The sequence below is a fragment of the Haliaeetus albicilla genome, chromosome 2, assembly GCF_947461875.1.
Source record: "Haliaeetus albicilla chromosome 2, bHalAlb1.1, whole genome shotgun sequence".
Taxonomy (NCBI): domain Eukaryota; kingdom Metazoa; phylum Chordata; class Aves; order Accipitriformes; family Accipitridae; genus Haliaeetus; species Haliaeetus albicilla.
This window is the reverse complement of record NC_091484.1, coordinates 63,901,924-63,929,673: the sequence shown is the minus strand read 5'-3', so window position 1 is coordinate 63,929,673 and position 27,750 is coordinate 63,901,924. Positions and strand designations below refer to the sequence as shown.

Here is a 27,750-nt window from a genome sequence, read left to right as displayed (position 1 = left end):
GTTTTGGGGAGCTCTGTGTACAGATATAGCGTAATCTCTCTTCTCTGTATAAAAAGTAAAAATGGCACAGCTAGACTAAAACTGCTTGTCTGTCCCCTCTACCTTTATCCCATATAAACTACCAAATATAAGGAATTTAGCAAAGAAATGCCAAGTACAAAGCTATAGTCCTTCTGAATAAAGCTCCTAGAAATCTGAAATCCTTCTTCCCATTGGAAGTTTTTGCCAAGAATGTAATTTAGCAATGCAATCAAGACAAAACAACATTGGAAGAGGTAGAATTAATGCTTAAATTGACTAACTAATCCCCCAGAGATAGCAGGGAAGAAAGTTTACCAGTTCCAACACGTTGAAGCATCTGCTGCACAGAGGAGCTGATATCGTTACTTCTCATCAATCAAAATGTTTCCTGCATTACACCCTTAGCGCATTTGAACCTGAAGCTGAAGTTAAGGGCTCTAGCAGTGTCATCCTGCTCTTGTGCAGACTCTGGGGTACCTAACTTCCATATTTGATGTCTTTGTGGTCTGTTCTAGGGCTTTTAAGGCACTGACATCTTCTAACAGGTTTATAGGAGCACAACACAGGCATGCTAAAATGGTGGAGCAATTTATGTCAACTTGCTTTTTAAAATGCAAGTAGCAAAGGAAAAAAAAAATCACATCATATAAAAAAGGATGCCTATTTTACCAGAAGCAACGTAAAAACATTTTAAAGTTGGGTATTAAACTGAAGTACACATCTCTTAATCCAAGACAAAAATTAACAGGCTATCTGAAGGAGGATATTGATTGGGCAGTTTCTTCCTAACCCTCACTGCCTCTGCAGGTAGAAGGATTCAGTCTCCTATAAAATATGCAGATAGAGGTGAGTAATTAAATTTATATCTAACAAGGTCTGTGTGAGAATGATTAAATATATGGGGTTTTTTATTCCAGTAAAATATTCCTATCCCTAAACTGATAAAGTAGTTTTTAAACTGTAACTCTCGATACATTTTCTGTCTTCTGGTATGCTCTAGGCTAAGACACAGGTTTATATAATTCAGAATAAAAATTATAGATCCATTTGACAGAGAAATACAGATTTGTAACCCAAGGAAAATGGAAGATGGCTTTAAATTGCTAGTTCCTGAAAGGGAAACTGAAAACCAGGTAATTTATTTCCTTGGGAAGGACACTATTCTTGTGTTTCTGGAGATTAAAATACAACACCTGGAACATTCTTGAAGCAAGGAACCTCCTCTTCCTGCCCTCCTGCCCCTTATGCTCCCCTCCTTTAATAGCTGATACTGCTGCAGGAGAGGAAGGTAAAACAGTGCCAGTAACTTTCACTTGTGGTCTCCTGATAATGTTTAAAAATAAAAGAATGGAAAGTTGAAGGAAGCTTTCTTCAGAACACTCCAAGTCTCAAAATACAACATTGTTATCCAATGCAGCAGTATTCACATGTGTTTATAGAACTTCTTAAACACAAGAGAAAATTACTACTGAAAAATTTGGGGGTTATAGAAGTGCTCTTATAGCTGCTTGTAGTACTGTGGCTAAGGTTAACACATTAAATCAGAAAAAGAGACACACCTCACACACAAACCAACCAGTGACAGGACTTTCCATTCATAGCAGAATGAACTCATCCTCTAAGCAAAACCACTAGAATAAAAACACAAAATGCCTTAAGGAAGGCTGAATGACTGGCATGCACAGGCTGGAATAAACCCACTCACATTTCAACCTGACAAAGCTGCAAATATTCTCAAACAACTGGTTCAAGCGGCTGCGTGCAAGCTCTCCGAATGAAGTGCTACTTACTTCAGAATCCTGTAAAAAATCCACTTGTCTGCCTTTACACAAGGGAGGAAAGAAAGAAGGTACAGATGCAGCAGAAGGGGTCAGTCTTCTCAAAATAGTTACTGATAATGCCTGAAGCTCTCTTTAGCCAGGTATTTCATAATTCTTGTTTTAGAGAAGTTTCTCACTTCACCTAAGATTCCTTTCCAAAGGACCTAACACTCACCCACTAAGAAAACAGAAAAGTGACTTCACAAGAGTTACCAAATATCAACATGCAAGGCTGGCAAGTACATGTGCAGTCAAGATGATTCAGATAAGTCAGATAAATTTAGAACAGTGCTTTCCTAAAAGCATGCGTTCACCAAATGCAGTAAATATGCAGGACCTACATCCAAGTGCTGATTCCAAGCTTTAGAGCAAAAAATTTATTAGTGGAAATCTCCTTTTAAGAGTTCGCTGTCATCTGAAGTCCTCAACAATGTTATTCCTCGGTCTGCCTTTAGTATTTCCATCCATCACTAGATTTATCCACATAAAAAGCTATAGGCTCTCCAACCTTGGAGGACTAAGCCAAATGCAGTGTGGTAACTTCACATAGGACCAACCTTTTATGGTTGGAACAGTAGAGCTTTGATACAGCTAATCTACCATAAATAGCTCTTGAAACTCAGAAGGATCAAATCAGCTGTTGCAACAGTCCCAGCCTGTAGCTGCTTCAAATCCAATTATACTGTCAATGCTATCTTGCGACTCTCCTTTTTATTCCCCCCATCCAAAACTTTTTTAGTCCTGCTCCTGTGAGAAATTAAAAGTTGCAAAGACAAATGCAGCAGAATAAAATGCATTTAATAAAAATTTGAAACAAATGCACAAGTATTCTTACAATTATCTTAAGGAACAGAAGTTTTATTCTGTTAAGAAACAGCTTAAGAATTTGATGCCCATTTAAAACAAAACAAAACAAAACATTATCAGCCCTGACTTGTAATGCAAACATACAATTTGAAATAAGCAAACAGTTCCAAGAACAGCAAGCTCAGCTTTAAAAGGTGGGTGAAACCAAGCAGATAAACTTCATGGAGCACTATCCATGTCCCAGATTAAGGCATAAGGCAATAAACTGCTTGCATATTTTTTCTGTAACTTAAATACACTTGAGAAGTACTAGAACTCGCTGTTATAAATCCCTGTATTACAATGTTTCCTTTCAGGTGGTTAGAACCATTTTCCCAAAGAAGCTGAGAACTATAATTTAAGAATTCTTAAGGAACTGGGAGCTTCCAAAACATCTGTTTACTAACCATACAAGTCAGTATAACTCTGAAAAATACCACTAGGACTACTAGATCACAGTAATTCCTGAGAAGCTAGTGCAGTGACACTGTTCTGGAAAAAAGATACAGGTTTGGATCCAGTGAAACACAGAGGAGCAGCATAATCTTTATGGTTCACCTCACAGTGCAAAAAACAGCGCGCAATGCAAGTACATAAGTATATGCGAATAAAAGATATTTTTTTAACCATACATTATTAACGTCTCCCCAGTCTTTCCAAAACAGCAAGTTCAATTACTCCAGTGGAGTACAGGAACTCTGGTACTTCTAAGGGGAAGAAGTATTTTGTGGGCAAAGCCTGGATCCATATCTCCCGTCAGCACATAAATCCTGAACATTGTCAGGGCATCCTCCTATAATACTGGGCATGACATCTACCATCTAGGCATCAGTCCTTCTTGTACAAGCAGGGGGAGAAGAAGATTGCTTATTCCTGGTATTCGAACTGCTTTAGGAAAAGTCTGAAATCTGGCTCCTCAGGAAGCTACTCCAGTGAAAGGGACAAAATATAAAAATCATCATCATCCATGTCATGCAAAATTGTCAGCCATATGCCATCCTACTCCTCTCTGAGCTTGTGTTAAATTTTATCACCTCAGTTAAAGGACCTGGATTTTAAACTTATTTGCAAAGCATGTAACATACCTTGAACACAAAAAGAGTCACTGGTTTCAATCTTGCCTACACAGATAATGACAAAGCAACTTCAATTAAGTGTGGCTGTTTTAAATGAAGTGGTTTGCTATCTCCTCTAAATTGTGCATGAAGAACCCAGCTGGGCCACCTTCTGGAAGTCTCAGAAAAAGTCGAAGAGCTGGAAGAAGGCACAGAGAGTTTTCCCTTTAGGCCCTAGCAAATGCCCAACTGAATCAATTCAGATGCATAGGAGACAGAGAGCTTTTCATTAGCATGGAGTAAACTGAGCATGTGACAAGTAGATAAAACAGACCAGCAAGATCCGCCCGAATAAGTTTATCACTTTGAACACAGTTTGTAGAACTTGTCACATTATGCTTCTGCACCGTGGTGAAAAAAAGTAGCTGAACCAACTGCTGACAAAAGTTCAACAGAGCTCTCAAAAATGCAGCAGGCATGCTTGCAAGAGCAGCCGTGAGGATTCTGCCAGAGCACAACCACTGGTGCTTTATGCCCTATCCATAACCATTTAAAATCCAAGGTCTTTTATTACTGTGGAATTTGAAGGATGTGAGTTATGACATGGAAACACACCCCCTCTCAAGGAGCAGGACTGGGATTGCTTGTTTCTTTTATAGAAACCATTCTACATTTATTCTCCCTATCACACAGAGAACTATGTTAAAGATTTCACTCTCACACCTAATTTGAAAAAAAAAAGAAAAATATCCTGTATGTGCTCTTTTCACATAGACTTCCTTGGCTATAAACACACAAGGCAGAACTGACTACCATGGAAATGCAGCAGTTTCTCCCTCTTCCTCCCCAATACAAAATTTCTGTAAACACAAGAGTAGAGGAAGCCACAGCCAATACATTAGATCACCACCAGCTCTTCACAGCAAGTGTAAGATCTAGCATGTATCTTCCAGAGACTATCAATTCTATTATCAAAGAGAGTGAGACATCATGCACTTCTCAGGCCACAGGTTTTGTCCCAATGAAGACAGAAGTACAAATTAACAGACACACTTCTGATACCATGGTCTTGCATTGCAAGAAAGGACATGTGCTTCAATGAGTAACAGTCAAGAAATAACACCAGTGTAACACACAGTAAAATGTACACAGCTTGAGAAGTCTGGCTTAAGCATGCATTTATTTAACAATTCAGCTTCCCAGTTACAGATATCTTCTTTTCAGCTGGAGAGGGGAGGGGAAGGAGAGACTTCCCAGAAAAAAAAGACAAATTTAATAAAAAGTGACTTACCAGCATCCATTGTTAGAATCATGACCCCACTTCTGTGTCCCAGGAAGCAGGAAGCCTTACCCATCCAGTATATGCGAATGACTCAGAAGGACAGCATGGCTTTGTTTCAGCTTATATCTTCTAGCTCATTCACCCCTCCTCCCTCTCGTGGGATAAAAGTGTTGCCTGTGCATGGCCATCCCTATTGGCTCAGCTAGGGAACCACACTCATTTAGCATATTCAAGTTTGTGTGAGAGCCTAAAATGACCCACAGAGGATTTTTTATTTCTCTTAAAAAAAAAAAAAACAAAACACCAACTCACCCCCTCCCAAACCAACACAAACACTTTTTGTCTTTCCGGGAGAACAAATCGTTCATTCTTTCACTATCAGATGCATATTACAGTTGGTGTTATTGCCACAGGGCCAAACAATTCCTTATGCTCTGAATTGATGAGAAGGTGGCAAGTCAGGGAGGACAGTCCCTCACACTTCACTAATCCCCAGTTTGGCTGCACCGCCTGTCTGTGGGAATAAAGCCACATGTTTTGTGTCAAAGCCTATGCCCTCCAACCCAGCTTATCTTCAATGCAAACTGTATATACCCCCAAAACTGAGGATCTCTCGGTTTGCCAGGGACGATTTGCTCTTCCATTTTATTTTTAAATAGGCAGAACAGTAAAAGATTGCTGTCTTACTGAAGACACACACCTGGACTCTACAGGTTAAACTCTGCAGTGAGTAAAAAGTAATTTTTTTTCTTAACCTGTAGGGTTCTCTAAATGTAATGACTGGTATAATCCAGGCTGACTGAAGAATTTAGAAAGCTGTTACTATCTATTTGTGAAGCACCACTCCAATGAGATAATACTGTGTTAAAAAAATTCACCACAATGTAAGGGAAAAACCTATCTGATCAAGAGGTATCACAACTCTTAACTTTGATCAAACCATAAGACAGCCTAAAAAGTGCACTTGGAAAGACAGAAGGTGGAGGGGGAGAGGAGTTTGTTTCTTTCTGTACTCCAAAATCCTTAGAACTTGCAGTCAGACCCTGAAAGGCTAGCTTCTGTATCTTGCAGCGTGAACTGCTGACAGACTTGATATCTGTACTTAGGGATTCAGCAAACACAGTGAATGAAACACTAGTGTTCCTTGTCTCCAATAAGAACTACCTTTTCTAAATAAAGCATGGACATATTAGGCTACTGTCTCACCATGTTAGTCACTGCTAGATAACCTAAGATTCATAACTCTGCGATACAACCACAAGTGTATTTTGGAAGTGTTGCTTGTGGTTGTTGAAATAAACAGAGTACTCCCTCTCCTCCCTCCCTGTTTTTAGAAAAGGTATCAGTTGCAAGTCTCAAACACCAAGGTTTGTAGAGCCACTAATGAAATTAGAATCCACAATTCAAAGAAATTAGCAAGAGAAGTACAACTGAGTCATCATTTGTCAGATTTATTGACCTTCTCTTGCTTTGCATAGCTTCACATCAACACTCTTGAGTCATTACAGTTTGGGGGAAACAAAATATTCCTAAAGATGAAAATTTCTGACATTTTCAGTAGGACACTGCAAAAAAAGCTTTGGAAAGAGGCATGGGTAATTTAGATCCTAGAAACAAACCCGAAATCTTTCACTAAATGGAAATTAGGAAGAGATGACCCAGGTGGACAGGCTGCCACTCAAAAGCCTTACTACAGAAAGAAGCACACTGTGTCAGAAAGGGTGTCAGACTGAATGGATTAGTGGTTTCATCCAAAGTTTACCACTCTCAAATAGTCCGGATTCCATTTTGTTGACCATAATAAATAGCTAAGGACATTTGGCAACAGCCCAGGTCATGTGAAGAAACGCATGTTAAACTTCTGGGAGTGACATGAGGCATAGCTTCCTTTCTTACCAATAGTTATTAATTTGAAGAGAGGTGCAGCAGTAAGGAAGATGCTTTTGCACTCTCCCTATCCCATCCTTTTTCACCTGGCAACATCTTTACTAAAAATTCCCAGTGCTTTAAATAAACAAAGAAAAAAACCCCCCATGACAACAAAAATCAAAGCTTTGAGTATGTCTTCAAGTAGTCCAATCCCAAAGCCTGAGAGGAACTATATGGAGAAAATAGCAAAAGACCAGTCCTTACCAGCAAGGTAGAAGGTGAAGAGCTGGTATGCTTTTAAGCATAACTGAAGACCTTGACTCTCTGCACAAGACGCCGGGCTAATCCCAACACTAACACTTCCATCCTCAGGCAAACTGAGCATGAGCAATATTGCCAGAGAACACTAGGCACAACAGGTACTACACCAAACACACACATTTTAACAAAAGCATTATCATACATTGTGTGAGAGCAAACCACTTTCAATAGGATGACATTCCCTGTAAGCTTGGCTTTTGCAAGCAGTCTAGTACTGTACTGTAGCAGTAAAGCACAAAAGTTCAAGCAAACTGGTCTCAAAGCAGCAAAAAAAAAAAAAAAATCCTGAATCAGCAAAAGATTGTGAGGTACTGCATGGCACTATTTTTTAAAACAGTGCAAGCATTAATAATTCAGCTTACAAAGTATTCACAAAAGTAGTTGAATTGAAACCATAGTAGGGGGAACAGTCTCATTGGCATCTGAGAAAATAAATAGGAAATAAATGTTTTTGCCTTTATCCTCAGAAGGGAGAGGATAAAGTTTCCAGCTAGGTCAGAGGGAACACAGCACAGGTGTTCAACATTAACCTGAAGGATACTGCTGCACTGACAGGGGATTTATAAGAACTGGGCATCCCCAGTGTTTTAATTTTATCCTAGATGGCAGAAATGAAACAATTCACTGTTTTGCAAGCTACACCAGACAGCAAGAGTTGGCTGAAACTTCTGTAATTAAAAACAAACCAGTATTAGAAGGAACACTGCATGTTTCTTCATATATAAGCAGGGCTGCTAAAGTGTCTAGCAAGACAGCACATGAACTTGCACATGAAGCCTTGGCCTTGCTGTCTTTTGTGGAAGTTACACAACAGAGGTAGTACATGATAAATGGTATGCTGCTAGCAGAGCCAACACACTGTAAATTAAAAAAAAAACAAAACAACAGAATACCTGTTCATAAACTGTGTCTACTGGAATGATATGAAAAGAGAGTGTAAGTGACTCATCTGATTGTGCCTTGCATATTTCCCAGCCTCTAAAGTCAACTGGACAGTCTTACCCAGATGCAACTGCAGCAAGAAAGTAGAAAGCTAGGTTATGACCTTCAGACATCACCAATTTTCTTCCATCATTTTACGGTCTGATAATCTGGAGTCCATGTAATTGCTTACTGAATATATAAGCCAGTTATGGGTACAGTAAATACTACACAGTATTGCAAGATGCTGTGGAAAAACTTAAACACATTCATCTGAAGGTTATATATCCAAATAGCCTGCGGTTTAGTTATCAGACCGTCTCAAGCTATGTCTTGTCTTATCTTAATCACATTAAGTCTGTAAATTGTGTACTGTTAACAATCTCTGGTTGTTTAAATTGTCTACTATATAATCCTCATGGATTTTAGTTGTTGATTTTTTTTTTAAATACAGCCAAAATACCCATTCACATGGTCTAATAGTATCATCTTCTGAATGTTACAACCATTTTATGATGGTATATACTAAGAAGCAAGTTCAGCAAAAAATTCTCTGGAGGCTTGACTTACTTGAGTCTTTGCTGGAAGAAGTTATTTAAGTAATATTACCCTTAACAACCTAAATTCACAGGACTGTTCACATAATTTTCAGTACATGCTTTAGTCTTGCAAGAACAGGCTACTTCTGCTCACCTTTATTAAATTATTCACTGCACAAAGTATACAGCTAATAACTGTGATGTGAATACGCTTGCTCTAAACATTTTTGGAGGAGACTTTATACAAATGCTTTAATTCAGAATCATCAAGATTCAATCCAATTTTTCCATGACTGTGCTCCAACCCCAAATCTTCAGGAATCAAAGTTAGGTTTTGTTTTTCTACTGCAAGCTCTTCCAACTTTTTGAGCTCTCGAGCACAATGAAGAATAAGCACTGTCCCTAGTCCCCCACTTTTCTTTTTTTTAATAAGATGTTAAAACCAGCAAAATAAGCTTTTATTCAAAGTTTCACTCTTTACACTGTGCTCCCCCAGCCTTCAGAAACTATGGCAAGTTGCAAGGAAAACAGTTCTCACATGATTTTGGAGCAACAACTGAGACAGTGCCTACCATACCTCTGAGAAAAAACAGGCTACATGTGGCAAGAGAAATTGTAGGATGACAGCTCTTTCCAGGCATTATGGCCAGAATTAGACACTAGTTCTGTTTTAGGCAAGTTAAGAGATAGATCATCTATATATTACCAGTGAGATCTTCTTGATCATGTCCAGGAAACCACATCTCTCCACTCATAAAATTACACAATTCTCCAAGAGCAAGATTAATCCCATGCACTACACAAGTTACAGGAGCTCTGCCTTTATGGGACTGACAGAACCTGCTACACAAACTTACACTCAAAAAAAGGTCCCTTTTGTTCTTGGTTTGTGTTTGTGTAGGGAAATGCTTTCCCATAGCCAAGAACTGGAACAAAAAAAACCCAACCCTGAATCAAATCTAAACTGCAAATATATCACCAAAAGTCTGCAACTTGAAGAGTGGGCAATATGAAAAGTAGACTACAGATCTGTAATTAAAATTTTACATTTGAAGGAATTGTCCATAGCCTAGAATGGCTGAAGCTACTTTGTTTTACCACAACTGGAAGAGGGAATGATAGAAAAACTGGAACAGGGGATCCATCTCAGCTGCTTGCTGCCTCTCAGTGCATACTGAGATGAAATTTTGGGAAATCTTACTGTCACTTTCATTTTGAATAACATTTCTTCTTAAAGCAGCATTAACATCTCCTAGGTATTTAAATACCATCCAGCTCTTCTGAAGGTCCTAAAGGCTACTCTGGGATCTTAACTATTACAACACTGCATTTTATTAATGCTACATATATAGTAGGAGGCACACACAGATTCTTCTTTAAATGTTTGATACAAACAACTCCAGATAAAAAAAAAGAAGAAAAACAACAACCCATAGTTCTTAGTTCACATCTGCATCTATTTTTCAGCACAGGCTCACCTTAAATCCCAACCATCCAGGCCTGACCCTCTAGGTAGATCTGCATCACCATGTCCAAGTGGCTCACAATCCAAAAGGCAGTCCTCCTCCTACAAGAAATAAACACAAAAAAGTATGGGTAAGAACCACAAATACACATGCCAGAGTATGAAAACAACTTCAGAACTACCAGGCAGTTGCACAAAGGGGATGACCTGATTGACTACAGGGAATGAAGCAGTTTAGATTATATTGCTACCTTGCCCGTTCCTACAGACAAGATCATCACCACAAGCAACAGCACTTTTCAAAGCCCAGCTATTAATGCACTGTAGCTATATTAATAGGGAAAGAGAGGTCTTGCAAGTTTGCTAGGAACCCTGAGGAACTTGACCCTTCAGTTACTAGAGTCTGAGCCTTTAACATGAGGCACATTCTTGAACTACCAATTTCTCTAGAAATGCCAAGCTTTCACTTAACCATCTCACAGAAAGTAGACTGTATTACACCTTTCGATAAGGTCAAGCAGCCTGGAAGACAACAACAAAACAGCAGCATCTACCAAAAGACTATTACCCTCAAAATCTTTAATTTTAAACATCAGTAGATGTAACTGGAAGAGCCAGCTCTCTTCCTAGAACCACAGCAATCAGGAGAAAGACCTGAGACTTCTCCCAGTGGAGAGCATTTGACCTATCAAGCAAGTCCAGTTCTGCGGGCAACACCTGTCACGTGGCCTGATTTTTGATCCCCACATCTTGAACAACTGCTTTTATTTTCTTCTTTAGCAAATACAAAACACTTCTGGCTTTGCCTGTAACACTAATTGCTTTCCCAGAGGGTGATTTAGAATCATAAAATCATAGAACAGTGTGGGTTGGAAGGGACCTGATTAATATGTGGCTCAGAGGCTAGTGCCATTGGTGGAATTTGGGGGTTTTTGATCATGGGGAGGTTTACATGGCACCGGGCTTGCTGGCGACAGATGGAGTCCAGCTATCTCAAAGCTGAAAAAGGATTCTCGCTCATGAGATGGCAGGGCTCATAGAGAGGGCTTTAAACTAGGTTTGAAGGGGGAAGGGGATAAAACTAGGCTCACCAGACAATGGGCCTGAAAGCGGCATGCCAATGTTGGGGGTGGAATCCATAGCCCAGCTCAAGTGCATCTATGCCAATGCACACAGCATGGGCAATAAACAGGAGGAGCTGGAAACCATTGTGCAGCAGGATAGATATGACTTAGTCGCCATCACAGAAACATGGTGGGATGACTCCCATGACTGGAGTGCTGCAATGGATGGCTATAAGCTCTTCAGAAGGGATAGGCAGGGAAGGAGAGGTGGTGCGGTGGCTCTCTATGTTAGGGAGTGTTTTGATTGTACAGAGCCACGCGATTGTGATGACAAGGTGGAGTGCTTATGGGTAAGGATGAGAGGGAAGGCCAACAAGGCAGATATCGTGCTGGGAGTCTGTTATAGACCACCCAACTGGGTTGAAGAGACAGATGAAACATTCTACAAGCGGCTGGCAGTAGTCTCACAATCGTGTGCCCTTGTTCTCGTGGGGGACTTCAACTTTCCAGATGTCTGCTGGAAATATAACACGGCAGAGAGCAAGCAGTCTAGGAGGTTCCTGGAGTGTGGGGAAGATAACTTCCTGACACAGCTGGTAGGTGAGCCCACCAGGGCAGGAGCCTGGCTAGACCTACTGTTTACAAACAGGGAAGGACTAGTGGGAGGTGTGATGGTCAGAGGCCGTCTCGGGCTTAGCGACCATGAAAAGATAGAATTCTCAATTTTTGGTGAGGCAACGAAGGTGGTCAGCAAAACCACCACTATGGAGTTCCAGAGGGCAAACTTTGGCCTTTTCAGGACACTGGTTGAGAGACTCCCTTGGGAGACAGTCCTGAAGGGCAAAGGTGTCCAGGAAGGCTGGACATTCTTCAAGAAGGAAATCTTAATGGCTCAGGACCAGGCTATTCCCCTGTGCCGTGAAACGAACCACCAAGGAAGATGACCGGCCTGGCTGAACAGGGAGCTTTTGCTAGGACTCAAGAAAAAAAGGAGAGTTTACCATCTTTGGAAGAAAGGGCAGGCAACTCAGGAAGAGTACAGGGATCTTGTTAGGTCACATAGAGAGGAAATTAGAAAGGCAAAAGCTCAGCCTGAACTCAATCTGGCCACTATTTTAAGAGACAACAAAAAATGTTTTTACAAATATGTTAACAATAAAAAGAGAGCCAAGGAGAATATCTATCCTTTATTGGATACAGAGGGGAACATTGGCACCAGAGATGAGGAAAAGGCTGAGGTACTTAGTGCCTTCTTTGCCTCAGTCTTTAATAGTGAGACCAGTTATCCGCAGGGTACTCTGCCCCCTGAGCTGGAAGGCAAGGACAGAGAGCAGAATATACTCCCCATAATCCAGGAGGAAATAGTTAGTGACCTACTACGCTGCCTGGACACTCACAAGTCTATGGGACCAGATGGGATCCATCCAAGAGTACTGAGGGAGCTGGCAGAGGAGCTTGCCAAGCCACTCTCCACCATTTATCAGCAATTGTGGTCAACAGGCGAGGTCCCAGATGACTGGAGGCTTGCCAATGTGATGCCCATTTACAAGAAGGGTCGGAGGGAGGATCCAGGGAACTACGGGCCTGTCAGCCTGACCTCGGTACCAGGGAAGATTATGGAGCAGTTCATCTTGAGTGCGCTCACACGGCATGTGCAGGACAACCAGGGGATCAGGCCCAGCCAGCATGGGTTCATGAAAGGCAGGTCCTGCTTGACTAACCTGATCTCCTTCTATGAGCAGCTGACCCGCCTAGTGGATGAGGGAAAGGCTGTGGATGTTGTCTACCTGAACTTCAGCAAGGCCTTTGACACTGTCTCTCATGGCATACTCCTTGAGAAGCTGGCAGCTCATGGCTTAGACAAGTGTACTCTTCGCTGGGTAAAAAACTGTCTGGATGGATGAGCCCAAACTGTTGTGATGAACAGAGTTAAATCCAACTGGCAACCAGTCACCAGTGGTGTTCCCCAGGGCTCAGTACTGGGGCCAGTCCTGTTTAATATCTTTATTAATGATCTGGATGAGGGGATCAAGTGCACCCTTGGTAAGTTTGCAGATGACACCAAGCTGGGTGGGAGTCTTGATCTGCTGAAGGCTAGGAAGGCTCTACAGAGGCATCTGGACAGGCTGGATCGATGGGCCAAGGCCAACTGTATGAGATTCAACAAGGCCAAGTGCTGGATCCTGCACTTCGGTCACAACCACCCCATGTAGTGCTACAGGCTTGGGGAAGAGTGGCTGGAAAGCTGCCTGGCAGAAAAAGACCTGAGAGTGCTGGCTGACAGCCAGCTGAATATGAGCCAGCAGTGTGCCCAGGTGGTCAAGAAGGGCAATGGCATCCTGGCCTGTATCAGATATAGTGTGGCCAGCAGGAGTAGGGAAGTGACTGTTTCCCTGTATTGGCACTGGTGAGGTCACACCTCAGTTTTGGGCCCCTCACTACAGGAAAGACATTGAGGTGCTGGAGTGTGTCCAGAGAAGGGCAACCAAGTTGGTGAGGGGCCTGGAGCACAAGTCTTATGAGGAGCGGCTGAGGGAGCTGGGGCTGTTTAGTCTGGAGAAAAGGAGGCTGAGGGGAGACCTTATCGCTCTCTACAACTACCTGAAAGGGGGTTGTAGTGAGGTGGGTGCTGGTCTCTTCTGTCAGGTGGCTGGAGATAGGATGAGAGGAAATGGCCTCACGTTGCGGCAGGGGAGGTTTAGGTTGGATATTAGGAAAAATTTATTTGCTGAAAGGGTTGTCAGGCATTGGAACAGGCTCCCCAGGGAAGCAGTTGAGTCACCATCCCTGGAGGTATTAAAAAAGCACGTAGACAAGGCACTTCAGGACATGGTTTAGTGGGCATGGTTGACAGTTTGACTCGATGATCTTAAAGGTCTTTTCCAACCTAAATGGTTCTATGATTCTATGACCTTAAAGATCATCTAGTTCTAACCCCCCTGCCATAGGCAGGGACACGTTTGACTAGACCAGGTTGCTCAAAGCCCCATCCAACCTGGCCTTGAATACTTCCAGGTATGGGGCATCCACAATTTCTCTGGGCATTTAGCCTATATGGAGATTCATGTTGAGGTGGTATCCGAGTTAGGTTGTTTCAAACTAGCTGAATTATCCCAGCACCACATGTCCTTACAGATGCCAATCCCCATAAAAACTCATAATAATAACTGCTCTGGGCTTGCTACTCTATTCTGTACCACCAATGCAGTTGTTTCTTTCCACAGAGCAGTGAAGAGATCTCCAATGCAGACCTGAACTCCATGAAACAATCTGTGCTGTTGAACAGATTATTGTCTCCCTCCTGTAATATACCTGGTAGCTAAAACATTTTTACTCTTGTGAGGTGAGGTTCAGTTCACCTGCATACATTTTTAGGTGCCATATATATACTGCTTTCACTTTCACAGCTGCTTTATTAAACTTCCCTTTTTAATCTATAAAGAGGCACAAAATGAAGTCATGATATCCTACGTGACCAGAGCAACAACTGTTAAGAGCAGTCAGGTCACTGCTCTGCTTCCACTGCAGCTGCTGAACATGTCAGACAATAATAACAGCATCTAGAGAAGAGGTCAAAACAAACATAATTATTGAAAAGACAGAAAGACAGATAAGACAGGAATTTTGCTCGAAGTGGGAAAAATTCTGATTTTAGGAGACAAGTAAACCCCCAAACACAGACTACCTTAGAGTCCATGGGAACAGATAAGGCAGTGATTCAGTGTTCTCCCTAATGTTATGCAGCTGTTTGCACATTTTAACTAAGCCAGTTTTTACGGTCTACCCACATTTACCTTTGTATTTCAGGCAAGAAGCTAGCCTAAAGTTCCCAGAATATGGTAAACCACATGCTAATGTTTTCCCATTTCCAAATTCCGTTCACCTCAAATGAGCATTCCTGCACTTTGGAAGGGTAAATGAGTGGGGACTCACTTCAGCCTTGTAAGAAAGTTGAAGAAAAGAGATGGTCAGCAAAGGGTAGTTGAAAGAAAGATAAACTAGTTTCTCCACCATCACATAATGCTCAGTTTCTGAATTCCTTCTTGCTACTTAACTGGAGGGCTGCCTGATTACTTCTACTGTTCCTACCTTATTCCTCTTTATGTATTAACATTTTAAAAAGACAGAAAAAGAAGGATTTGAAATCCAGATATTGTTTTGGTCAACTACTTCGTGGGTTTCCTGGGAGCCGTTGTGAGGTGGGAACGGGTGACATTTATAATGCACAGCACACATTAAACCTGGTGCACACTGCAACTATCCAGTAACATATTTTGTTATTTATTCTTTTATGGCAAATGCTACATTTGTGTATTGGAACAAGAGAGAGAAGACTGTGGTGCTGTAGTTTTGAAGGCCTGCAGCTCTGAAGCCTGTCAAAGTCTATCCTTTTAAAGGAACCTTGGATATCTGGTGTGAGTTGAACTATCTTGGAAGAGTTGGTTACTTTTTTATATTTGCCTATGTCACTATATTCTACACATCCTTGTTAGTGTCAGAAGTCTTACAAGAAGTTTTGGCAAGAACACACAATGAGACAAACATAAGGCCTAAGAAATACAGAGCACCTACCAGGGAACATTTGAGACTGAAATCAAAATGTGAGAGCTGGCAATTGAATTCTAAGCTTTTGAAGACTGACCTTGGCTGCGATTTTTTTGCACTCTCTCTCCAGTTCATCTGAGAAGTTTCTGGCTTGAACTGTATATCTGATAACTCCTGCATTTCGAGAGTTTAGAACAAAAGCAGGAAAACACACTCCAAATATTAATTTTTGCCTTTTTGATGAAGTCTGCTTTATTACACAATAGATAGCTCCTGGAATCAGTCAGTAGTACGTCATGAAGGAAAGACACACATCAAAATATCATTTGGATACCTGATATTATGAACTAGAAAGAGGGGCTAGTAGGTAATCGCTTCTGCTTAGCCACAAAGATCCATTTTTGATCCAGGAGAATAAGCAAAGTTACAGCTCTTCTAGACAAAGATTCTTCTGGATGCAGATAGCATCAATAATTGGACTAATTTAACACCTGACCAGCTGAACCAGGAAAGACTGTCACTATGTGCACAGCAGACAGAAATATAGCTGCTCTGCAAGAATCTGCAGTGACCCATCAGGTTGTTCACTAGGCTGGCTACAGGACAGCTACAACAGCTTCTATTCTTTAAGATAAGCCTTGTAGTTCTGGAGCTCTTATGTGCAGAACAGACTTTAAAAGAGTTTCACTGAAACAAATTAAGGTTGCATCCCTCCGATATCAAAAGGACAAGAAAAGGAAATAAATTTTTAGGATGCTTTATTTGTTGCTTAATGACTTATATCACATCAGTTCTGCAAAACCATCATCTTCTCAGGCTCTTCAAACCCAACCCAATGAAGCCTGACACCACAAAACTTAGAGATGTTTTGATAAGCCCCCATTCTCAAAGCCTTGGTACATCTTCATTTGTTACAGAGAATACAAAAAATGCAGCCTGGAAAAAGCTGGGGAAGAGGTAGAAGAGTGCAAAAACTTTCCTGTGAAGCCAGGAATCCTCACAGAGTTCAATTAAACCAGAGTCTAACACCTCCTTCACACTATCTCAACTGAGGTGTCATCCTTCTTAATGCTCCAGAGGCACGTAAGAAAATATACTGGGCAGCAGCCAAGTGCAAAGGAGATTTTCAGACTACTGGTTATGCTTTTACAGTGTCCCCACCCCCTTCCACCCCACCAAAAAGAAAGGCCACAAAGACTGTCATCGGTCCAGGTCTCTCCTGAACATTCAGAAAATCACTTAAGAACACCAAAATTCAGCTCTATGCCTGCACTTACCCTCTATATTGGTGCTAGCCTGTAAACTCTTAGCATCTCATGTTCTTATTTTTCTTGTTTTCGAGGCGTTTCATAAGAACCCTACACAAGAGTAACAGGATACAGGCACTTTTCTGTGTAGGCAGTTCTCTTAGAAAACACATTCAAGAGCTCAAAACCACCCTCCTGTTATTTTTTTCTATTCCACCATCTTACTTAAATTGTCATTGTGATGTAATCTGCTCCAGTCAGCAGGACTGTCCTTCAGTGCATTTTTCTCCCATTTGACCTCATATAACACTGTCATAGTTTGACCATCTGTTCCAGTGCCCCTGCCCAATGATGTTTTCAGAAACAATCTGCTTTTGCACATTCCCGACGTTTAAAGAAATTACTTTTCTGGAGAACTGAAGAAGACCCACTGAGGAGACAATCTCTACAAGTATCATGATAGAATCATGCCTGACTATGCTTCCCTCAACATGCAAAAGTGGAGCCATTCACCTGAAAGTTACCAGCTCAGTGCCCAAGAAGTTGACAACTACACTAAGAATAATGTGCAGATCTTTCACTATGCCCTTAGTAAGTACAGTGCACAAGTTAAGGATGACTCCTACAAATAGCATGGCATATAGAAATATAACTGAACCAAAAAGTCATGTTATTGCAATGCAGGATGAATGTTCGGGGTGCACGTTGGAACAATTGAGTGTGCATATTCATGCTTACCACATTAAAGTGCTGTTATTGATACTTGCCAAATACTCCTTAAGCAAGGAGAATTAAAAGCAGGAAGGTCAAAAAAGCCCTTTAGCCAAGAAAGTCATAAGACATGTTAATATGAAGTTTTTTCCACAGTAGTAGGCTACAGTTTGTCTTAGAATCTGGTTTCAAATTTGATGAAATAGGATTCTGCAAGAAACTCTATAGCACCTCACAGAAGCTCCCATCATACACTGACCTCTAGTGTAATAAAGACTCAAGACATCAGAAGTCTCTTCAAAGCCTTAGAAAAATTATCAAATTATTTTCCCAGCACTCTGAAAGACATTTTCATGCAATAAAACAGACCAAAGTCAGAAAGGCCTCACAGGATTATTCTCAATTGTTTAACAAAACTGGAGCATAACTTAAATTGTTCTAAGGATGTGAAGCTACTGCTGTGTTTACATAAGGTAATTTACATCAAAGCTGCATTTAACTACTTTGAACACCAGCTTAACACCTAAACATTCTGGACATACAGAATTGTTTCCTAACTACAGTTTTACAAAACTCAATTAAAAAACTTTTCAAATAGAAACACTTGGTTTGGGCAAGTCCTGTACTGGACAGATCACAATTAGATCAGCCCAGATTCTGTATCAGACTTTTGGAGGGCATGTGAACAGAGCTGCTGACTCAGATGTACTTACTGTAGCCAGCATTCAAGACAAGTCTGCTGGAAATGTGATATAAAAATCTGCATGGGTCCTCACTCTCTAAAGACACAGGGCTCACACAGTCAGCTGCACAGGTGGCCTCTTAGAGAGCCCAGGCAGACTGGGGTGGGAGAGTGGCTGGTTGGTTTTGACCAACAGCTTTTGAAAAGACACCAACAGGAAAAAAAACCCAACCAACTAGTTAGTTTCAAAACTATCAACTTTATCAACTTAAAAGCCCAACAAAAATGTCCCCCCCCCCAACTTTAATGATTAAAGAATCTGTATTTTGTTATGAGCTAACTATAGTTTTATGATAAAAACTATTTAATGAAAGCGTAGCAAATTCTAAGACAGCATTTCTGAACAGGACAATTAAAATGGATGCCCAAATCATTTAGGGTTTGTATACCACTTCTGTCCACTCCCTAAGCACCTGTCCTAAGCACCTGACTCTGGACAACAAATCCCAGAGATGTTCCCTTTACTTCAGACCATTTCTTATGCCTCTTTGAAAAGCAGGGCATCATTCAGAATCTGTTTCCAAGTGAAGTGACATTTTCAAAGTGCCCACATTTTCCAATGTCTGTACATGCTGCCTCTGAAATGCAGGCATATGTGGCTATGTTGGATGTCCTATGGCTATGTTGGATGTGGCTACGTAAAGGATGTCCTTTACGTTTGCGCTCACAGATTCGTGTCTGTGAAGATAACCTAGAAAGTAAGGACTGAGTTTTTAAGACTGGTTTCTAGCTGTGAGTACCAGAACTCAATAAATTCTTATCTGTAATGATAATATCTGAAAGAATAGCTTTGCATTACCACTACTTAATGATGTTTTCAAACTTAAATATCTAAAGTTTCAGACCACTTCTGAAATACATGCAAGTCATTACGAAGACAACTATTATTATATACCACACTTGCCTTCTGCACAGCAGTGAGCTTCTTGCCATCCCAACAATGAATTCCACTGCAACATAAGCTGTGACCTGTGTCCTGAAGTCTGCTTTTTGAAGGTACTGTATCCTGCAATCTAAATGTGGCAGCCTCTTGTCAGACCGAGGTGATAGCGCCAAGTATACAAGTCATAATGAAGTACAGCAGCCTTCATGCAATTTGGTAAGCAGTCTAGAAGAAATGCAATTCCTAGCTACTGGTCCAGAATGCTAAAGGTCAAATCTTACCTAGAAGAATTGCTTTTCTTTTTTACATCACAGTCATTTTATAGCCAAAAACTCTTACTCCAGTTATAGCATGGAGTCAAACAGTAGCACTCAGGATTTACAAGGATATCGGTCGCTAGGTAAGGTCATTTCAGGCAGAGTTATGAATAAGATTCATGTTTTAATATAAGAGATCCTGGTCAAAGCCACTCAACCACACTTCATTTCCAATTCAAGTATGCCAACTCGGCCTGCTACTTACCTCACATACAGCCCATACATCACTTAGACAAGGAACTGTATTGAGAAATCCCTTATGCTAAACTGTAATTTCTATTCAGAAGATAGTTTGCCACTGACTAGGAAAGCACGATACCACTCTCCAAGTCCAAAGGGGGCAACAGTTAATGCATGGAGCACATCAGACATCTGAATAAGTGCATGAGTGAGCTCTGACAGCTTGCACAGCAGATCCTTGCCATTGTATTTGACAGAATGTGTTCTTCCAACTATTTTTTCCCTAAATTCTTGTATTTAATTCAATGCATGTGGTGGTGGGAATGACTTTTAGAACAGTGATGCACATCAGTACACAGATGTTCCACATTTGTCATGTCGCATGAACCTTGTGGCTAACACCCAACCATTAAAAGTCTAAAAATCCTCCTACATAAAAATCCACATGATGCGTTTGTTCCTAGAACATCAGACAATGTATTAGATTGCTGGAGACAGATTTGTCCAATATTGTCCTTTTTTTTTTTTTTTTTTTAAACTGCAACAAACTTTCTTTGGTTTCAAGACAAAATTAAAAAAAAAAAACCACAGAAATTAAGTCAAATGGTAGCTTGACAAAATTTGTCAGAGCTAGAAGAAAGCCTTTCAGACTGAATTAACTGTAGTGTATTGTGTAAAGAGAATGCATATATGTTACATACAATCATGTCCAGAATTTTTTTTGATAGCCCTTTTTCTAAAGAAACTATAAAAACATAGGAGTGAAACAGATAGCTTCATAACCAGCACAGAGCGATAAAGTCTTCACTCAAAGAAGTTTCCTAGTTTATTCATTCCCAAATTAATCAAAACAAAAAACAAGGCATAGAAATTGATGCCAGAATACATGACCTAAGCTCTGCCCTCTGACCTTTACATTCAGCACTGCCTTAATGATAAGGAACATAGCACAAATTGCTGTATCTGTTAAGAAATTTGTGTGTCCAGGATTAGTGAAATACTCCACTCTAAATTTTGTATTAGGCCATTGATAAAGCATCACGCTGCAGACTGCATGAGTTATCAGGCAACTGCGTACTGACTGTTTTTTACCGAGTTGGCAATATAATACCACATAAGGATTTGTTTCAGACACCAATTCCTGAGCTATCTTTATTAAAAGGCAGTAGCCCTTAAACATAAATGTGCTGTAGTCAACAGATCATTGTCTATCCAAAAATCACATTTCTAAGGGAAAGTTACCTGAAGTTAACTATGTATTCCTCCTAGAATTCACCCAGCTTACATGTGAATATCTACAGTTATGGCCAGCTCAGTATGTTTGGAATTTGGCATACACTAGAAAGCATCAATTAATTCATACATCAGTATTTGCAAGCAAACAATAAATTTAAGCAGAATAAATCTAAAGCCACTTCCTACCAGTTACTGCATGTGAGAGACCTGCAGTCAGCACCCTATAACACGAGAGACATGGTTCCAATTTCTTGCTGACAGAAGCTTGTGTGACCTTGGAGAAGTCACCGGGGTTAGTCTGTGGCTCTACAGCAATCTCAGCCAACTGCTGGCTGCCAGATTCCCACTCCTCTCCCTGCCTGCGTGAGTCTATCCCTTCCCTGCTCCACAACATGTTTGACCCTGCACTGACTCATTTCAGACCAGCAACCATAAAACTAATTCAATTGCTTCCTTACACATTAAACACAGATGACTCAGTAGGGGGTCAGAAAAGCAGAGGGGTACAAAGGGGGAAGCTGGTATATATGGGTGAGAACATGGTAGCTAGCCCCCATAATCCAGCTCCCAGTCCATCATTCAAAATGAAAAGAACTCTCCAATTTTACAGGGGTCTGGTGAGGATGAATAACTAAAAGTTAAAAGGGCACTGAGATTCATGGTAGCTCACTGGGGCAATTTTTTAGATTATGCGCCTAAGAAAGGGAATTTTTTCTACAGAACACCCATTTTGTACAAGTCTGTGGCTCCCATTACCCAAATTTCTAAGTTCTCTAGGGACTTTGCATCAGACACTTACTGAAGTAAAATAAAGCTTACAGGGGGATCCATGCTGAGGCAGGAGACTCCAGGACAAGTCTCTGTTTTGCGGGAAGTTCTAGTACAAGGGAGGTAACGGGGAACAGGCACCAGAGGGGCCTTCCCTTCAACAAGTCTGCATGCTCAACAAGGTCACCATTTGCTGCTGTTTCTGGGATTCCTTCTGTATTTGGGTGTGGAGTATCACACAAGATTTATATGAACAAGTGCAAATTCCTGTATCGGAAGTATGCATGCTGCTTTATCTTGATTAGACAACACTTAGCCATAAAAAAGGAAAAGGCAATACATGGTCTTCAGGAGGTTCCCTAGATAAGATGTCCCCAAAAGCTGAACCTCATTTCTCCTCTCTCAAGAAAGGGAGGAGGCCCAATCCATTCTTCAAGCACCCTGAAGGGAAGCTACAGCTTCCTGTGATCTTCAGTGTGGTGGCTGTACCTCTGTTGCTGTTTGGGGCTGGCTACCTCAAAGGCCAGGAAAGACAATCCATTAGTAAGTCCACCAACTCCATGGCTGAACACCTCTTCTCAGCTATCTCTCTCCAACACCCGTGTTCCGGGGAGCCTTTTTTTCTAGACTGCTGCAAGTGTTGTTTTCTTCCCAGTTCTTTTGTTGGCACAGCTGTCTTAGGTGGCAGAATTAGATAGCGTGTATGGGAACAGAACAGGTATGTGTTAATAGTACCAAAGCAGAACCAGAAACATCACAGCAAATGTTCACTTTATTAGCACAGTTAGAATACAGCAGACAGAAAATATTTAGCAACATATACTATCTAGCAGAATAAGTAGCAAAAATCTTACTCAACATTTAAAGGCTATTTCATACAGAAGATTATAAAAGTGACCTGTTGGAAACACAGCTATATTGGTAAAGAAATTCAGCACATATCTAATAAGTTTCTTTCTCAGACATTCTTTCTACAACTGCCATGTATCTCCTCACACATACTTTAAACAATGAAGTAGTAGCCATTAACCCATCTGCAAAACCTTAAGTAGCCTCTGGAGCATTTAGCGTCCTTGTTTGTTTTATGAAATCACATCACAAACAATCTGGTCTTATTCATGAGCTAAGTTTTGGAAATTTTACTCACTTAGTGGACTACATAATTATGGTAGAGATTATCTAGTCCTGTGGGATTTGCATAGTTCCTTGCTAACTGTCACTGCTATTAAAAAGTTTATGTTGCTTCTAGTTTATTTATGGACATAGGTTCTCTCATTTTAAGGTAGCCATCTCAAATTATAGCTTAAGTCTAAGATTAGAGCAATTTTGTGGCGTACTTCATACAACAACTTCATTAACAATAGCAGCCTTGTTAGTAATGCAGCTGTGAATACTGTATGTAGAATACAATAGTCTGAATTTAATGGAAGCAACATCATTACCACTCAATTTGCCAGTTTTGCATAAATCTGTTCAGAAGATATCTATGCTGCTTGGCAGGCGGTTGAATAAACAGTGGGGGAAAAAAAGCAAGCATGATTTGCAGCTCTTGTTGTAGAAGAAAGTTACATATGTTTATTACAACACAAGAAGCACTTGTGGTAAGATTTTACGTTTTCAAAGTGAAGTAGTCTGTCTATGCTGACAGCTTCAGTTTTGAAAACGGAAGCAAGTACCATAAGCTAGAACACCAGTAACACTGGAAGAGCCATAGTTTGATTACTTTGCATGTCATTCAGCTGCTAGCGGCAAGAAGCTTCTAACAGAACAAGTGACAGAAGTACATCCTTGCCTCATGTAACTCCTGGGAAAGCTGGGCTGTGATTTTCGCAGCATGTTTACTGCGATCACCACCTGGAGGCCTTATCATTGCTGGCAAGCTCAGTCAGCACTCCTCTCCTCCCGCCTTTTCGGCTGGGGAAGACATCTGAACAACAGCAGAGCTCCCCATTTCAGACGCTCGAGAAACTGCAGCACAGAGACACCAGCTCATCCTGCCCTACACAGAGATGTGTCCTTTTGCTTTTCCCCAACTCCATGCAAATTCATAACCTACATACTTAGGGCGGATGTTCAGTTTGCCAGTTAGCCAGCAGCAGGTAAGTGCACTTTCTGAAACACTGACAAAGGGCTACAACATAAAGGGTAACTGATTTCTTTTTTTAAATCAATTTTAGACTGCCACATTTCACTTTAAATGACTAAGATTGAGGTGGCTTTTTTTAGGCTGGTAACAAGCTTCTGAAACGCTAGACACATCATAGAAAGGCAATTCCCTCTCAGCTAGGTAACCTGCTATGCTGGATGTAGAAGGGTAAGAACCTCAATGAATGCAAAAAGTAACTATTTGCACCATCTTAGAATTTCATCTAAATTCAAGGGAATTTCCTTACCTACAGGCTAAAAAAAAAGCAGGGAAAAACACCCCATCAACAGAACAATCCAAACAAACAGATTAAAACTGGGTTTACAGCAAAGAATCAACTATTGTCTTCAATCTCTTCCTTGCAGTTTAGAGAGTATGCTGTAAAGAACCCACTTCATGTATCAGCCAACTGGCAGACCCAAGCATTCTGGATTTACGTTATCTGAGTGACTTTTAACCTGCACTTGCACAGCTCTGCTCAGCCAGACCTAGGTTATAAATCAGGACTGTACATATTTGCAACCTGCACTCTTCCTGAGAGAGTTACCTCTGACATGTGCGAGTGTGCAAGTAACAGGGGTGGGAGTCTCTTCTGACAGTGTCCTGGGACAGAAACACATATATAGTTAGAGCTTCAGTCATGAGTTCAGAGGGCAAATCGCATTGCTTGAGCTGTCTTAGGCACACTCACTCCTTAATCTTCAGCTTGAATTCCTTCTGCATCTTTTACTTATCAGTTAGATACACCAAAATAGAAGCCAAGTACTAGCTGCATAAACTAGTTCATCCCCTATATCCAATTCAAAAAAGTAAAATGCAGTGACTGCCACATGCTCTAGACAGTACAAGTATGGGTATCCCAGTGACAAATAGTCTAAATTCTACACAGGACCCTGTGTACAGGTTTCACTGACTGTACATTCAAGTAACTTCAGCAACTTTGACCAAGATACACCTGGCAAACAAGATTCCTTTTATACTTGTAAACCAGCTGCCATTGATTCAAGTCACAGTAGTCCATCTTGAACTCATATCCTAACATAGGGAAACACTGATGTCTAATGAGACTTGCCGTAAAGTGTGATGCTCAACTGTGTATCTGAGAAACATTTTTGACTTTCAAAATTTTCTCATAAAACCCCTAGAAATAGAGCACACTTGTAATTAAATAAATGCCAATCTTAGCCAAAATAAAATATGAACATAGATTTAAAGGTTTCATTATTTAATAAGCTCCTGTACAACTAAAACGTGACATCAGAGGGGGTTTCATTACAGTGTCTCTCTTAGCTCCCTTTGCAGGGGCATCAATTATTTAGGACATCTTCTGAAAGGGCTGCAAAACCAAATTATAATGTTCTTAGACTTGTTGAGTAGCAACACTTATGAAAGAGATATTATATCAGCATGTAAACCAATGACTTCTGCGAACCTAAAAAGTACTATGGAGCAGATTTCCACACATGCTCACATTAGACTGTCTTCCAAGTTCTCAAAATGAATTTTTTGAAACATTTCTTCAGGCTCAGAGACATTTGCATGTTCTGATTTCATAAGAATAGCAGTTTTTTTCCTTCAGAAGACACATTCAATTATGCTGCAGATTACACCACCTCTTCAAAAAACCCCATACATTCAAGACTTCATTACAGCAAGGTAAGTTTTATTTGATTTGCCCAGTTTCTCTCACTTCTCTGACTCATTTTGCTGCTGTGTTACCTCCTCATTGTAACTTAAGTCTACGGCATTCAAAGTATGTGAAGTTTCAGCGTTAATACCAAGCACTAAGGTCTAGAGAATCATTCCCTCAAGCCAGAGTGTATTCCCTTTCTCCTGCTTTCATCAATTTTGATACTTGACTGTCTCCCTCAGAACGCCACTATAGGAGAAACACTGAAAATCAGATGCATCATTCATCTCTAAGAGGGTTTACAAACAAGACCTTGAGCACATTTTAAGTGAGCAACTGCTCACTTTGCATTTAACTTAATTAGTCCAAAGCCATTAGTAGCATAAGATATTCACTGCTTTAAAGATGCTGAACTTCCTATATGATGAGAAGTGGCAGTTATCAGAAATATTTACCACAGGACCGCAGAGGAACAGACGTGCTGCACGAAGCACAGAAAGTGGCAGGTAGCAAGGGAGCTGACAGCAGTGTCACTGCTGGAATTCCAGCTCATCACAAGCAACACTTGGGGTTTCAAACTTGCCAGCACTGACAAAATGGATAACAGACACAGGTGTCCATTTCTACACTTCAAGAATTTAAAAAAAAAATGGGGGGGGGGGGAGAAATCTTTTAAAAGACAGTTCTACATGTAATAATTGTCCAATTTTGAACATCAAGGTTTTAGTTTTTCAAATTAGTCTGCAAGAACTTTTTTTTTTTTTTTTCTTTTTTTGGACCCTCACCGGGCCTTTACCTATAGACACAAAATCTGTTGAGACAGTATCATTCACTTAACTCATGCCCTCCTTCCAAACTCACACCACTGCCCCACTCTAGCAGAATTACCAAGTGGTGCACAAACCAAAAAATGGAATATAAATAAGATGCGCATGCTGTCTTTTGGCCAGAAGAGTAAGATACTGCAAATATGGCTAAAGGTGATTTGGTGGTGATCAGGCAAAGGCAGAAGTGCTAGAGTGGTTGGCAACTCAAAGTGCTTGGCCAGTCAAGGTGGAAGTGTTAAGTCCAGGAACGTCCTATACCAATAAAAAGTGGGAGAGGGAGGGAAGGACAAACTGCGTTTAAAGTCTTTGCTGAATAAAAGCCTTCTCACTTGAATTGGGCAATTAGGGTTGATTTCAAAGTCTTCAGCAGTACAACAGACCAAGTTTCCATTAAATTGGTCTCCATGTGATCCATCACATATCACACACTATAAAATCTGGCAGGTAGCTCTGATCTTCAGTTACATTCAGCTATACTGTAAGATCTGCTTTGCACAGGAGCATTAGCACATGCTCCTTTTACCTCTCTACAAAGGAGGAATCAAATTTGGGTTTGGCAGAGATAGTAATGATACATTGGCCATTTCCTGCCCAAGCTACACTAGCACTTAGTGCAACTCTGCACTGAAATGACATCATTCAGTGGGTCAGCACAGCAATGGCAAAATTGTTGCGTGTATCTGGATAAAACCAGGAACAGCAGAGTAATCCCAAAAGTTTTAAACGAGAATTAAAGCTGTGCAGCTCTTGAGAGACCCATAATAGAAAAGTAGTCCCTTAAAAGTATACCTGCTTTCCAGCAGCTCTTTCCCTAAAGCTAGCAGGAGGTCACCTAATTCAGAATCCTGTTTTCCTCTTCTTTTTTCCACAGTCATCTCTCCTGGTCAGGTTATTATGCATCATCCTAAAATGCACAAGCACATCATCCAACTCCACCAGAACACAAGATGTCTTGGTTCTTGGGACTATGTGGATCAACTGGACATGGCCTGAGTGTCTAGCAATGAACTCTTCATAGCAAGTTAGGGAGGAACACATCCAAAAAAAAAAAAAAAAAAAAAAAAACAAAAAACCAAAAACCCCACACCTCCCCAAACACCCAAGAACAGACTAATGACAGAAAAAGACCATAAAATCCAAAATAGAAACAGTTGAATATCCTACCAAAGACAACAGTCACAACTAATTACAGTCTCCAGAAAGGCCCGATTCAGAAATGGAAGGAATATTAAACATTTAGTTCACTCAGACAAGGCAGAAAGACATGACTTACGCTGCATGGTCATAACCAATAGGTCATGCACTGGCCTATTCA

At 40.7% G+C, this 27,750-nt stretch overlaps 1 protein-coding gene across 21 annotated transcripts in view; it reads right to left on the bottom strand.

The window, feature by feature from the left end:
* SVIL (supervillin) overlaps positions 1-27,750 on the bottom strand; it is a 142,881-nt gene that overhangs the window by 99,658 nt on the left and 15,473 nt on the right. For 9 of the 21 annotated variants that reach the window (XM_069777941.1, XM_069777971.1, XM_069777976.1 and 6 more), the window contains exon 1: positions 5,034-5,139. In XM_069777941.1, coding sequence (XP_069634042.1) covers positions 5,034-5,097 — 64 coding nt within the window. In that variant the 5' untranslated portion in view covers positions 5,098-5,139. Of the gene's footprint in view, positions 1-1,811; positions 2,129-5,033; positions 5,141-10,152; positions 10,242-27,750 lie in introns of those variants that run through there. The other 12 variants (XM_069777915.1, XM_069777937.1, XM_069777951.1 and 9 more) reach the window with 5 other exon arrangements.